Here is a 14,938-nt window from a genome sequence, read left to right as displayed (position 1 = left end):
TTCACCAACCACAAGATGAAAACATGGTGCCAGTGTTGTAGTATTCAGGTTGCTATGGTCTAAGTCTTGATCCCCCCTTTGTTTTGACTCAGCTGGAATACCTGTAGTCTCAGTCTTGACTCTGACTCGAATAGTTTTGGTCTCTGTCTTGACACGGAGTAGAACCCATCTTGGTTCCCCCTGGAATATCTCAGTTCTCAGATTTGACTCGGACTGAAATAGCTGTGGTCTCTGTCTTGAACTGGACTTGAAAGGCTCCAGTCTGCATCTTGTCTCAGACTTGAATAGCTCTGGTCCCCCTTGAATTGGACTCGCTGAAGGCGGTCTCGTCTACAACTCTGGTTGGTACCAGAGAAACAAGTGCTGACGGATAAATGTCAAATCAGATAAACTTAGAATAACATCTTAATGTCATTCCTCTAAATTATCTGCTTGAAAAGACAAGATAATGATCTTGTCTCAAGTCCACACTGCTTCTCATGACTCAGAGGGAAACCGACTGCGATGGGGAAACTGAATAGTTCAGAACCCCTTTGATCTCCCATTTCCCAATTCCCACACCTGTGGCCCAGCTCAGTCCAGACAAGCCGAAAAACCCGCCCTTCTCCTCCTCCCGGATGAGCACAGTCTCAGTCAGTCTGACACAGCCTAAACGAAAGTATAAAAGTGTTCCCCCTTTCCCCCTCCTACTCTAAGAGCTTGGCATTAATCAGGTTACACCTCTGCCTCTCTCCAACATCAGACGCTGGTGTAATGGGGAAGTGTGTGGGCGAGGGGAAGCGAGCCGAGGCAAGGGCCCTGGCTGGATGCGTGAGGGGGAGGCGGCTGAACCGGTGCCTGAGTGGAGTAGCAAGGGAAATTATAAACGACGGGTCTAGGTTTCAAGAGCCAAATTAGATGCTGACTGTCTGGCTGGAGCATCGGAGCGGGGAGAAGCTGCATAATATTCAAATGGGGCGTGAGTGTGAAGAATAGACCTGTAATTAAATCGGCCTGGCCTATTAGCCTCTCAAATGCAGAGGTATGATGATCTGGAATGTTAGTTGGTTAGGACCTCATCTTCCCTCTGGACCTATTTATGAATGATACTTTAGTACCAATATCTCTGGAAATTACGCTCAATGACTCGCTGAGCAGAGTGAGGTAGAGGGATAGAGTGGAGAGGAAGAGAAGGTATGGTAAATTCTGAAGCACTGGATGGGTAAATACACTGAACAAATATATAAACGCAACATGCAAAAACATTTTTTTTTTACTGAGTTACAGTTCATATAAGGAAATCAGTCAATTTTAATAAATTCATCAGGCCCTAACCTATATATTTCACATGACTGCGAACACAGATAAGCATCTGTTTGTCACAGACACCTTAAAAAAAAGGTAGGGGCGTGGATTAAAAAAACAGTCAGTATCTGTCCTGACATCTTCTTCGCATAGAATTGATCAGACTGTCGATTGTGGCCTGTGGAATGTTGTTCCAGTCCTCTTCAATGGCTGTGTGAAGTTTCTGGATATTGGCGGGAACTGGAACACACTGTCATACACATCGATCCATAGCATTCCAAACATTTTCATTGGGTGGCATGTCTGGTGAGTATGCAGGCCATGGAAGAACTGGGACATTTTCAGCATCCAGAAAGTGTGTACAGATCTTTGCGACATGGGGCCGAGCATTATCGTGCCGAAACATGAGGTGATGGTGGAGGATGAATGGCACGACAGTGGGCCTCAGGATCTCATAATTGCATGCACCCTCAAAACATAAGACATCAATGACATTGTGCTGTGTGACAAAACTGCACAATTAAGGTGGCCTTTTATTGTCCATGGCATAAGGTGCACCTGAGGAATGATTATGATGTTTAAATCAGCCTCTTGATATGCCAAACCTGTCAGGTTGGTGGATTATCTTGGTAATGGAGAATGCTCACTAACAGAGATGCTCACTAACAGGGACGTAAACAAATTTGTGCACAAAACTTGGGAGAAATAAGCTCTTTGCCTCACCCTGATCTGCTTCACCTATCTTTGTGCTTGTCTCTACCCCCCTCCAGGTGTTGCCAATCTTCCCCATTATCCCCAGTGTATCCCCTGTGTTCCCCTGTTGACAGTTTATTTTGTTTCGTGAAACCTACCAGCGGTTTTCCCCTTGAGCCTGTCTGCTCTGACCCTGAGACTGTCTGCTCTGACCCTGAGACTGTCTGCTCTGACCCTGAGACTGCCTGCTCTGACCCTGAGACTGCCTGCTCTGACCCTGAGACTGCCTGCTCTGACCCTGAGACTGCCTGCTCTGACCCTCAGACTGCCTGCTCTGACCCTGAGACTGCCTGCTCTGACCCTGAGACTGCCTGCTCTGACCCTGAGACTGCCTGCTCTGACCCTGAGACTGCCTGCTCTGACCCTGAGACTGCCTGCTCTGACCCTGAGACTGCCTGCTCTGACACTAAGCCTGTCTGATCTGACCCTGAGACTGTCTGCTCTGACCCTGAGACTGCCTGCTCTGACCCTGAGACTGCCTGCTCTGACCCTGAGACTGCCTGCTCTGACCCTGAGACTGCCTGCTCTGACCCTGAGACTGCCTGCTCTGACCCTGAGCCTGTCTGCTCTGACCCTGAGACTGCCTGCTCTGACCCTGAGACTGCCTGCTCTGACCCTGAGACTGCCTGCTCTGACCCTGAGACTGCCTGCTCTGACCCTGAGACTGCCTGCTCTGACCCTGAGACTGCCTGCTCTGACCCTGAGACATGGGACCAACACTTTACATGTTACGTTTAGATTTTTGTTCAGTATAGATGGTTGGGTGATCACGTAAGGGTGGTTGGTTGAGTGACTATGGATAGCTTGGTACACTTGGAATGGAGTGGTGGAATGACAGAATGGGGAAACGTTGAGTGTTTGAGTTAGGTGAGTGTTGCTGGGTGACTGTGAATGAAGGAAACCATTAGCGTTGAGTCGACCAAGTCAGCTCAGACTTACTACAGGTGGCGTCTGCCTCATCTGAGCCGTCGGGACACTCTGGTTCCCCGTCACAGCGCCAGCGGCCTGGTACACACTGGCCGTTCGCACAGGCAAACTCTGCCGGGGCACACGTCTTCCTGGCTGCTCAGAGAGAGAGAGAGAGAGAGGGAGGGAGAGAAGAGAGGGATGTTGGGAAGACGGAGTCACTGGTCATTCGTTCATTACCATTTCCTCTCCTTCTCCACCCCCCCCCCCAACTCTTATCTAACTCATCACGCATTCTCTCCTACCCTCTGTCTGTCTCTGAGAGCATCTAGTCTAATCCTAGCTCCAGGTCTTTCCACACGGCGGAAGACAAGTGGATGCTGAATGCTAAATGCTAAATGCTGTGTGCTCCGGGTTATACTGTTCCAGACATGGTTATCGAAATAGACGATGACTGTAGACAGCCATGGACTGATAGAAAGCAAAGGTCTTACTCATTCTGAATGGAAATGTTCGTGGGGAGAAAAGACTGAAAGGAAGACCCATACAGACAGACGTTGCTCACACCAGACCTGGGTTCAAATACTATTTGAAATCTTTCAAATGCTTTTTGGGGACTTTTCTATTGGTTCCATTGCAACAGGCAAGCTCAATCGAACACAATTTAGTAGTTGAAATGATTTCAAATGGTACTTGAAACCAGGTCTGATTAACACATAGTACAGCCCAGCCCTGCAGATCACCATGGTGATGAGCCGACCCAGCAGACTGGCTGTATTACCGCCAGAAAGTGTTCGCCACCTGTAGTGACGGCACATGCATGGCAACGAAAATGCAAACACAGCCAATACAGAGGTCAGAGCCATTCCATTTCCCTGGGCCATTACTCCAACAGCAATGGGACTGGCAGTGCAGTTCGTCTAATAAAATCTAACCGTAAGAGTCTCTCGCTCTCTCTCTCTCTCTCTCTCTCTCTCTCTCTCTCTCTCTCTCTCTCTCTCTCTCTCTCTCTCTCTCTCTCTCTCTCTCTCTCTCTCTCTCTCTCTCTCTCTCTCTCTCTCTCTCTCTCTCTCTCTCTCTCTCTCTCTCTCTCTCTCTCTCTCTCTCTCTCTCTCTCTCTCTCTCTCTCTCTCTCTCTCTCTCTCTCTCTCTCTCAAAACTCAACCAGTTTTTGCTCATCTGAGGAAGAAAATGATGTAATGCCCTGCTGTGTGCATATCCTACTGTTGGACTGTTCGGAACAACCGTTGAGTGAAAAATAGCTGAAAATGTGTTGCCTCCCCGAGCTAACGATAAGTTTAAGCTCAGCAGGATAACAATAAAGTGGTACACAGGAAACCTGGGTTGGAAGCCAAATCTTTCACACTGTTAGGAATAACAAAGAGGTAGAACATCCTTTGAAACACTGTAAAAACATAGACAAAGACCTTTGTCTGCTGGGTATTCAATTGTCCCACATCCCCTTCTCTGTCCCATTCCCTCCCTTAGTCCACAAGTAGGGCTGGCACAACTACCGTATAATCGGAACCAACGATTATGGTTGAAGACCGTCATCAAAATAAACTAACCGTAAACGAACTAATTGACGCAGATGACTAACGCCAGCTTGTGCCATCTGTTTCGATTGACTCTCTCCTTTTTAACTAGGCTAGGTTTAAATGTTAGGCCCATATGAGAGTGAGAGTGAGAGTGAGAGTGAGAGTGAGAGTGAGAGAGAGAGAGAGAGAGAGAGAGAGAGAGAGAGAGCGCAAGGCAAATTAGATGAGTGGATTTGAGTGGAGAAACGGTGATACAGACCCAGAGCAATAGAGAAATGAATGAGGTCCTAAGAGTGCAGCATGACACAGAGATTTACCCATTCCAAAATGAGAACCGAGAAGGTTAATCTAGTGTTGGGTTCTAACTTGAAATATATTTATTCCTGCCACTATATAATCACTTATTGACTACGTTACATGTATGATCTGTGTCAATGAAGGGTGAATAAGGGATGTGTATGGAAAGTCATTGAAGGAGGCGAAGGGCAACAGGCCAGCTGCGGAACTAGGGAAGAGCGAGGAATTCAGCTCGAGGTCAAGTCAACAGATGAAGTGAGAATAAACCTCTGGGAGAGGGGCCCACCCCAAAGGCCCTCCTACTACAGTCCTATCTCACACACACACACACTTCAACGCCCACGAAGGTTCTAGCATCAGGCAGGGCCACGACTACACCAGGGAGAGGAACCAATTAAGTTCCTACCCACGCATGCACCCACACACCCACCAGAGTTTCAGTCAGGAAAATGTGGCACCAGACATTTGACCGGCAACATTTTTATTTACCAGACATTTGAGAAATCTACCAGACCCATATACATTGGGTGCGTCACCTGATTAGGGTGTCCACCCACGGTGCTCTGAATGACAGAAATCACATTTATATTATGGTAATTCATATACAAATAAAAATGCAAGTGGAGGATGCAACGACGTGCAGTCCTTCTTACCGAATTCTGACGTCCACTTTGAAGATGTTAGAATAACTGTCCTCAGACAATAAGATGAGTAACAAACAGCAAAATCACGAGCATTTGTCAATCTACTATCCCCCATGGTGGAAAAGTTGACCTATTCTTTTGGTCAGCTTGTCGAGAAAGCTGACCAATTCAAAACAGACTCGGGGACAGTTGTGGGATGATAGATCACAAATTCATACAACCAGTAGGCCTAGGCTACTAAAATGCTGATAAACTATTATTTCTTCACATTATAAGCGCAGCAGCGCTCACAAGGCAGTAGGCTAGGCGTGAATGTTCGTTCCATAATGAAATTAGGCGGGGAAAAAGTGCACCACACATGCAAGCAAGCGGTTTTATGTGACAGAGATTAAAAAATATATATATATATTTGTTAGTAATTTTGAAAGAGAGGAGATCGAAAAGGCTACTTTGAAGCAAGGTAAGACATGCCTCATAATATGTATTAAAACGCTCAGGGTTCAAACAATTAAGTATATGTTTTCAAAATGCACACTGCCTCCAGCTCATTGCAGAGTGGTGCTGATGAAGCCTGCCTTCCGTTGCCGTTGGAGATGCTGCAGCAGAGGCTCTCACGCTGTTTGACAGATTTTCCGCTCAACAGCTCTGTGTCTCTGTGATAAATAAAGACACATAATGAATATACTGTACACACGAGCCAATTTAATTCCACTAAATTAAGCAAATCAACCTATAGGCAGATAAGCATGACCAGTCAAATGAATTTCCATCGACTGGTATTTCCATCAATGAATAGGCTAAAAAGCATTATTTCGCAATGGGATATTTTCTTTTTCTGACGGACAATTGGCCAGAGGCAATTTAATTGAGCGTCTTTTCTATTTGTTTAAAAATGGTCCAAAAGCCAGCTATTACCAGCTAACGGAAACCCTGACTCACACACACATTTTTCTCACGCCTTTGTTATCATTGGGTGCTGTGATGTGCACAGCAGTGATGACGGTTGCGTTCATCACAGAGGCACACACACACACACACACACACACACACACACACACAGCAACACCCTCCTCTCCTCATTGGTTTTCTTCTCCTGTAAGCAGTCAATGGACAAGGTATGACAGAAATCTATGCGTTGGTTTAGTTTCCCTGGCACTGTTTCCACATGCTAACATTTAACAAAAGTCCCATGACTTGAATGGGATTTGTGCCACAAATTGTAAAAACGTTATCATGTGGAAACAGTGCCAGGCCAACTTAACCAAAGCATGCATTGCTTTTATACCTTGTCGTACAATGACATTTTTGTCATTTGAGTGAACTATCCCTTTAATAGGTAATGCATCAACAAGCACATTCTTTTGAGCATCAGAAGAAAAATGGCCTCATTAGCCTCGAGTAAATTGGGGAAGTGTTTTCTGAGCAGGAAACATAATGGCTCCTGTTAGGCACCCTCAGCGGCATTGTCAGAAATCGGAGAGCAGTGTGACGCAACTTCTGGTATTTTGGGGAAAAAACTGGGATTTGTTTTTATTTGCTGAATCTCGTGCAACACACACACAAAAGATTGACATCTTGTGGCATTTGAGGCTAACCTACTCCCATCCATAAAATATTTTTTGCTTGAAACCCAATCGCTGTACAGTAGCCCTAGTTGCGGAAAGGGATTGTTTACTTTTTGGCACACTTTGTGACAACCACTGATGTAGGCTAAAACTGGTTAATAAATACATGTCATTGATTTCACTGAATGGTAAACAATTGGATTTCCCAATACTATTTCACCCAATAGCCAGTGGTTCCAATTGAACTGCAATCGAAAAGGGTAATTATTCAGCCAGTTGAACCAACTGTGACAAAAATTCCATATTGATCAATTCCTATTGTATTGGTTTTACTCATTCAATTAGGGAAGAAAGTGGAGACAGACAAACAGTTGCTCAGTGGTAGTGGATTACTTATTGACCTGGACACAGAAAACTGTTGCGAAGAGACACGGTGGCTGTGTTTACACAGGCAGCTCAATTTTTGATATTTTGCTACTAACTGTATTTTGACCAGTCAGATCAGATCTGTTGATCAATTCTTGTCTTGTTGCTTTTTGTTCTATGTTGCTCTATTTGTATGCTATGTCTTGCTTGTCCTATGTTGCTCTGCGTGTGCTCACCGATTGTATATATTGTAATTGTTTTTAATAACCTGCTCAGGGACTGCGGTTGAAAATTAGCCGGCTGGCTAAAACCGGCACTGAAACTTTGATTAATGTGCACTGTCTCTGTAAAAATAAAACAAACTCAAACTATTGCCAATAATTGGGAAAATTGAGCTACCTGTGTAAACACAGCCAGGGACTCGGGTGACATTATCTTCTCCGCTGCTTCTGCTGTGCATTTGAACATTCGTTAGCTGGAGTCCTGGAGCATGCCTACCCGTTTAAACCAAGATTCAATACCATGCTCACAATGATAACACACCATTGGTCTACTGAATAGCTGAATAGGGGCATCAGCACTTCTATCCCAGAGAGACATCAGTAAACTGGATACAATGCCATAACATGCTAGGGCCAGGATTTCTTCAAGACCAAGTGTCCCAACTAAGCAAAACTTTGAACCCTTGTTTATGAGGTCATCGGTGGTCAAATTCCAGTCATGTTGTTAGGAAATACTCCCGGTCCTCGGTAAGAACCATTCGTGGCCTATAATTATCCCCTAGAAGTTCAGCAGCTAAGCCTGATTTAAGACCCCGAGCTTTAACCCATGTGATTCCTCCTCAGTAGCGCATGGCCTACAGAGATCAGGGATGTGTCCCAAATGGCACCCGATTCCCTATGTAGGGCACTACTTTTGACCAGAGGGCCCTGGTCAAAAGTAGTGCACTACATAGGGAATCGGGTGCCATTTGGCCATTTGATCAGAATGTGGTTATACTGTAGCTCACCGGACAGATATGATCAGAGGATATGTGAGTGGGGGAAAAAAGCACAATGCTCCCTCTGAGCCACACTGACATTTGGGAGTAGCCTTTGATTTATTGATCTCCTTTCAGGTTTCACTGCACATTTTCTATTTATGGTGAACTTAGGCTACCCTGATCTCCTCCTCCACGGACACACACACAAAGAAACCACATCAAATACATAAAACACACAACAAATACACAGTACACACACGCACATAACAAATGCTCTCTTTCACACACACAAACTGAGGTTGGGCGGTATATCAATCAAATTTATTTTATATAGCCCTTCGTACATCAGCTGATATCTCAAAGTGCTGTACAGAAACCCAGCCTAAAACCCCAAACAGCAAGCAATGCAGGTGAAGAAGCAAGGTGGCTAGGAAAAAACCCAAGATTACTATATCAAGATTTTCATGCTGTCATACTGTTTCTGTACCATACCGGGGTATACAGTATTACCGGATGTGCACACAAGGGGCGCTATTTCTATTATTATATTTTTTTTCTTCCTTCTCGGTATTAAAATGTTTACCGTCAGTATTTCGAAATACCTGGATAGACGGTATATTGCCCAAGCTTAATACCGACACACCCACACTTCAGTACAGTTCCGGTAGTTTCACATCCCTGCCCCTTAGCACCGTTAAAACCCACTCCACTGCGGCTTTCTATGCTGCTACCTTACTCTGTGTCAACTCTGTGTGTCTATTATCACGCCATGCGATGAGAGAGCGCAAACGAGAGGTTGCGCTGTAGAGTATAGGAACACAGAGATGGGTGGAATGATTGATGGATTTAACTGACCAATATAGTGCCACCAGCAGCCAGAGATGAAACATTAGACTCTATCCGCTAACATCATTTAGGACAGACTCGTCATATTGGCGAGAGGAGATAAGTAACCGTATGTACTGGGCTGGCAACAACAAAAAAATACATGGATGAAATGAATGATTGATTTAGCGGACCAATGTAGAGGAGTAGGCAGTCTGGAGCCAGATGAGATGGCGCAGCACATCAGTTAGGTTAGTCATAGCAGTTCGTTGTGTCAACACCAGTGCAACATTGATGAAACGCCATCCAGTTAAACTACAACTGCCAGAGAGTCTAAATTCAAGACGCCTTAGATTCTCCTTGAATAACCTTTTGTTTGAAATAGCGGGTGGGGTGGGGGGGTGGGGGGTTGTGGAGAGTCTGGTATTAGGCGGCGGGGGAGTTGCTTCAATTCTCCTTCACTGCTGTTTTCAAAATCTCTAGAAAGGGTCATGCGGTGACACTATTTTCCTCAGCTGCCTCCAAATCCCGCTTTCATTAAAAAGTGAGAAGGAAAATAAAATGATTCCGCAACACATCAGTTGGGGTTTTAAAATGTGTTAAGGGGATTCATTTCTCTGTAATACTGTATGTGTGTGCATCTCCGCAAAATTCACACAGAAGCCAATAAAGTAGACTTCTGTAGTCATTTCTCGATAATGAATCAATATTTCTCATGTTAAAGAGATAGTTCACTCCAATTGCAACATAAGATGGTTCCTTACCCTGAAAGTAGTCTAGGGGCCAGAGGGGCATAATACTGTACAAAGCAAGATCAAGGAGTTAGCCAGCTAAGTAGTCTAAATATTCCGATATAACTTTTTATTTGTTAGAAAGATAAGCTTGAAATTGGTATGGTCTAATTGACGCAACAAACAAAAACACATATCTAGCTTTAGATTTTTTTTAAATGAACCAGAAAATCATATATTTCTGGTTGTTGGTCAAAGTAAGCTAGGACAACCTGTTTTGTACTATCCTCTCAGGAGCGACTGTAATCCATAGTTCAAATGTTTAGGGCTACCCACTGACACCAATTTACTACTTTTGCATTATTAACCAAAAAACTAATGGAACGAGAGGCAACATTAGTGTGTTCCAAATGGCCATTCATTACCCTCTAAGTAACATCTAATCATGTAATTGAGTGTTAAAGAAACAATCTGAACTGTGGCTAACTCCATAGACTACATTCAAGTGGGAACAAACTCTTACAACTAACATTGTAATTTGGGTGAACTATCCCTTTAAATGAATGGAAATCTTGTAACCTGAAGGACCAAACTAATATTTGGGCTTGCAGCACTGCACTAGGTGCCTCCCAACTAAAAGGATACACAAGCTGCCACTACTCTCTGTCACCTGCATCTTTAGCCATTAGGAAAGGTGTCACGCTATCCGAGTGAACATTTAGGGGAGATAGGGAGTACCATACACAGCCTAACAGCTGAAACCTTATCTGGTCTGGTCAGCCTCACATCCAATACCACTCAACCATGATCTACACACTATCCAGGGAGACACATTTTCAGCTGCTGTCATACCCAACACTATAGTAGTCATTGCCCGATGGACTGAAAACTGAGAATTCTCTCAGAATCAGTCCAAGGATATACCATTGAAAAAGCTATTTTTTTCATAGTGCCATCTTATATTATTTATCTACACTGAACAAAACCCCCCAAAACGCAACATTCAACAATTTCAAAGATTGCACTGAGTTACAGTTCATATAAGGAAATCAGTCAATTTAAATAAATAAATTAGGCCCTAATCTATGGATTTCACAGATACCAACAACAACAAAAAGGTAGGGCCCTCGACCAGAAAACCAGTCAGTATCAGGTGTGAACACCATTTGCCTCATGCAGCTCCTTCACATAGAGTTGATCAGGCTGTTGATTGTGGCCTGGGGAATGTTGTCCCACTCCTCTTCAACGGCTGTGCTAAGTTACTGGATATTGGCGGGAACTGAAACATGCTGTCGCACACATCGATCCAGAGCATCCTAAACATGCTCAATGGGTGACATGTCTGGTGAGTATGCAGTTCATTTTCAGCTTCCAGAAATAGTGTACAGATCCTTGCAACATGAGGCCGTGCATTATCATGCTGAAACATGAGGTGATGGCGGCAGTTGAATGGCATGACAATGGTCCTCAGGATCTCATCACGGTATCTCTGTGCAATCAAACTTCCAGCAATAAAATGCAATTATGTTCACAACGTTGACATCAGCAAACTGCTCGCCCACACAACGCTGTCTGCCATCTGCCCGGTACAATTGAAACCGGGATTCATATGTGAAGAGCACATTTACAGTGTGCCAGTGGCCATAGAAGGTGAGTATTTGCCCACTGAAGTCGGTTAAGATGCCGAAATGCAGTCAGGTCAAGACCCTGGTGAGGACGACGAGCACGCAGATGAGCTTCAGTTGTGCAAACCCACAGTTTCATCAGCTGTCCTGGTGGCCTGTTTCAGATGATCATGCAGGTGAAGAACCCGGATGTGGAGGTCCTGGGCTGGCGTGGTTACACGTGGTCTGCGGTTGTGAGGCTGGTTGGATATAATGCCACATTCTCTAAAACGACGTTGGAAACGGCTTATGGTAGAGAAATAAACATAACATTTTCTGGCAATAGCTCTGGTGGACATTCCTACTGTCAGCATTCCAATTGCACGCTCCCTCAAAACTTGAGACATCTGTGGCATTGTGTTGTGTGACACAAAACGGAACATTTTACAGTGGCCTTTAATTGTCCCCCAGCACAAGGTGCACCTATGTAATGACCATGCTGTTTAATCAGCTTCTTGATAAGCCACACCTGTCAAGTGGATGGATTATCAAGACAATTATCTTCGCAAAGGACAAATGCTCACTAACAGGGATGTAAACAAATGTGTGCACAAATGTTGAGAGCAATAAGCTTTTTGTGCATATGGAACATTTCTGGGATATTTTATTTCAGCTCATCAATTCAACACTTTACATGTTGAATTGATATTTTTGTTCAGTGTATTTCCTCAGCTGAAAGATCAAGAACATGAAAGCCCTAGCTCAGTTCAATTCGACCAGCTTTTAATGGCTATTGATACATATACAGTATTATTAATATTCTTTTCACAGTTCTGTTATCTTAATCAAGTACCACGGCTGAGAGATCAAGAACATGATGTAATGTGAGTTCACAGGCCATGGGGTAGAGCACAGAGAGAGCTGGCAGCCTCTGTAGAGAGATCTCAAGGGAGAAAACTAGAGGCGTGAGTTTACAGTAAAACACAAAACTAGCAGGTCAATTAATTAAACACACACACACACCATTACATACTCTTTGTTATGTAAAATAAAACTATACTGGAATTTAGAGCATCAAAACCCCACACTGTCTAAATGCTTCCTCATCTTCAAGCGCGTGCAAACGCACACACACTCATTGCCCAGCAAAGTGTATTCATCCACAGCCAAGCTCCAGTTGGATCAGTAAAAGACTCATTTTTTCAAAGGGACCAAACAGAAAAGAACAAGTATGACTCAGACAACTGGGATGTGTCCCAAATGGCACCCCTTTCCCTATGTAGTGCACTACTTTTGACAATGGTCAAAAGTAGTGCACTATGTAGGGAAGAGGGTGCCATTTGGCACGCAGTCCTAGTGTTTCAAAGGGAGATTATTGAAGATTAATGAGGACAAATTCCCACCGCTCTGATGATACTCAGATTGCCTAGTCAACAGTCTCTTTTGGCTTCAGTCAAAACACAGAGGCTTCATTATACTGATGATCCGTATCTTTCTGTCAAAATCATTACAGCACTGGGGACCAACTTTATGTGTGTGTGTGTGTGTGTGTGTATCTCATCCACCAAAGTGTAGCACCTCCACTTAGGTGACACCGCTGCAGTCACTTCTCTCAAAGTAGTAATCCATCATAACTACACACACTAGACTAAATTTAATCAATAATCAAAAAACAATGATCTGCTAAGAATCATACAACGACGATAAGACAAAACACCGTAACTGAGACCCATTAAGGCAAGAGGCTATCAAATGAACTGCCCATAAAGATACACAGAGTCTGGGCAGTAGAAAATAGTAGCTGTGTCGCAGCACTTACAGTGCCTTGCGAAAGTATTCGGCCCCCTTGAACTTTGCGACCTTTTGCCACATTTCAGGCTTCAAACATAAAGATATAAAACTGTATTTTTTTTGTGAAGAATCAACAACAAGTGGGACACAATCATGAAGTGGAACGACATTTATTGGATATTTCAAACTTTTTTAACAAATCAAAAACTGAAAAATTGGGCGTGCAAAATTATTCAGCCCCTTTACTTTCAGTGCAGCAAACTCTCTCCAGAAGTTCAGTGAGGATCTCTGAATGATCCAATGTTGACCTAAATGACTAATGATGATAAATACAATCCACCTGTGTGTAATCAAGTATCCGTATAAATGCACCTGCACTGTGATAGTCTCAGAGGTCCGTTAAAAGTGCAGAGAGCATCATGAAGAACAAGGAACACACCAGGCAGGTCCGAGATACTGTTGTGAAGAAGTTTAAAGCCGGATTTGGATACAAAAAGATTTCCCAAGCTTTAAACATCCCAAGGAGCACTGTGCAAGCGATAATATTGAAATGGAAGGAGTATCAGACCACTGCAAATCTACCAAGACCTGGCCGTCCCTCTAAACTTTCAGCTCATACAAGGAGAAGACTGACCAGAGATGCAGCCAAGAGGCCCATGATCACTCTGGATGAACTGCAGAGATCTACAGCTGAGGTGGGAGACTCTGTCCATAGGACAACAATCAATCGTAGATTGCACAAATCTGGCCTTTATGGAAGAGTGGCAAGAAGAAAGCCATTTCTTAAAGATATCCATAAAAAGTGTTGTTTAAAGTTTGCCACAAGCCACCTGGGAGACACACCAAACATGTGGAAGAAGGTGCTCTGGTCAGATGAAACCAAAATTGAACTTTTTGGCAACAATGCAAAACGTTATGTTTGGCGTAAAAGCAACACAGCTCATCACCCTGAACACACCATCCCCACTGTCAAACATGGTGGTGGCAGCATCATGGTTTGGGCCTGCTTTTCTTCAGCAGGGACAGGGAAGATGGTTAAAATTGATGGGAAGATGGATGGAGCCAAATACAGGACCATTCTGGAAGAAAACCTGATGGAGTCTGCAAAAGACCTGAGACTGGGACGGAGATTTGTCTTCCAACAAGACAATGATCCAAAACATAAAGCAAAATCTACAATGGAATGGTTCAAAAGTAAACATATCCAGGTGTTAGAATGGCCAAGTCAAAGTCCAGACCTGAATCCAATCGAGAATCTGTGGAAAGAACTGAAAACTGCTGTTCACAAATGCTCTCCATCCAACCTCACTGAGCTCGAGCTGTTTTGCAAGGAGGAATGGGAAAAAATGTCAGTCTCTCACTGTGCAAAACTGATAGAGACATACCCCAAGCGACTTACAGCTGTAATCGCAGCAAAAGGTGGCGCTACAAAGTATTATCTTAAAGGGGCTGAATAATTTTGCACGCCCAATTTTTCAGTTTTTGATTTGTTAAAAAAGTTTGAAATATCCAATAAATGTCGTTCCACTTCATGATTGTGTCCCACTTGTTGTTGATTCTTCACAAAAAATACAGTTTTATATCTTTATGTTTGAAGCCTGAAATGTGGCAAAAGGTCGCAAAGTTCAAGGGGGCCGAATACTTTCGCAAGG

The 14,938-nt window shown here is 43.9% G+C and overlaps 1 protein-coding gene across 3 annotated transcripts in view; it reads right to left on the bottom strand.

Moving 5' to 3' along the window:
- LOC110530017 (low-density lipoprotein receptor-related protein 8) overlaps positions 1–14,938 on the bottom strand; it is a 189,962-nt gene that overhangs the window by 100,400 nt on the left and 74,624 nt on the right. For all 3 annotated transcript variants that reach the window (XR_005052891.1, XM_036985560.1, XM_036985561.1), the window contains exon 3: positions 2,977–3,099. Coding sequence is in view for 2 of the 3 variants with exons in the window: in XM_036985560.1 (XP_036841455.1) it covers positions 2,977–3,099 (123 nt within the window). In the remaining variant the exon portion in view is untranslated. The remainder of the gene's footprint in view (positions 1–2,976; positions 3,100–14,938) is intronic.

This window comes from Oncorhynchus mykiss, chromosome 8, assembly GCF_013265735.2.
Source record: "Oncorhynchus mykiss isolate Arlee chromosome 8, USDA_OmykA_1.1, whole genome shotgun sequence".
Lineage (NCBI taxonomy): Eukaryota > Metazoa > Chordata > Actinopteri > Salmoniformes > Salmonidae > Oncorhynchus > Oncorhynchus mykiss.
Note: the sequence above shows the minus strand (reverse complement) of the source record. Positions and strands in the feature narration are given on the sequence as shown.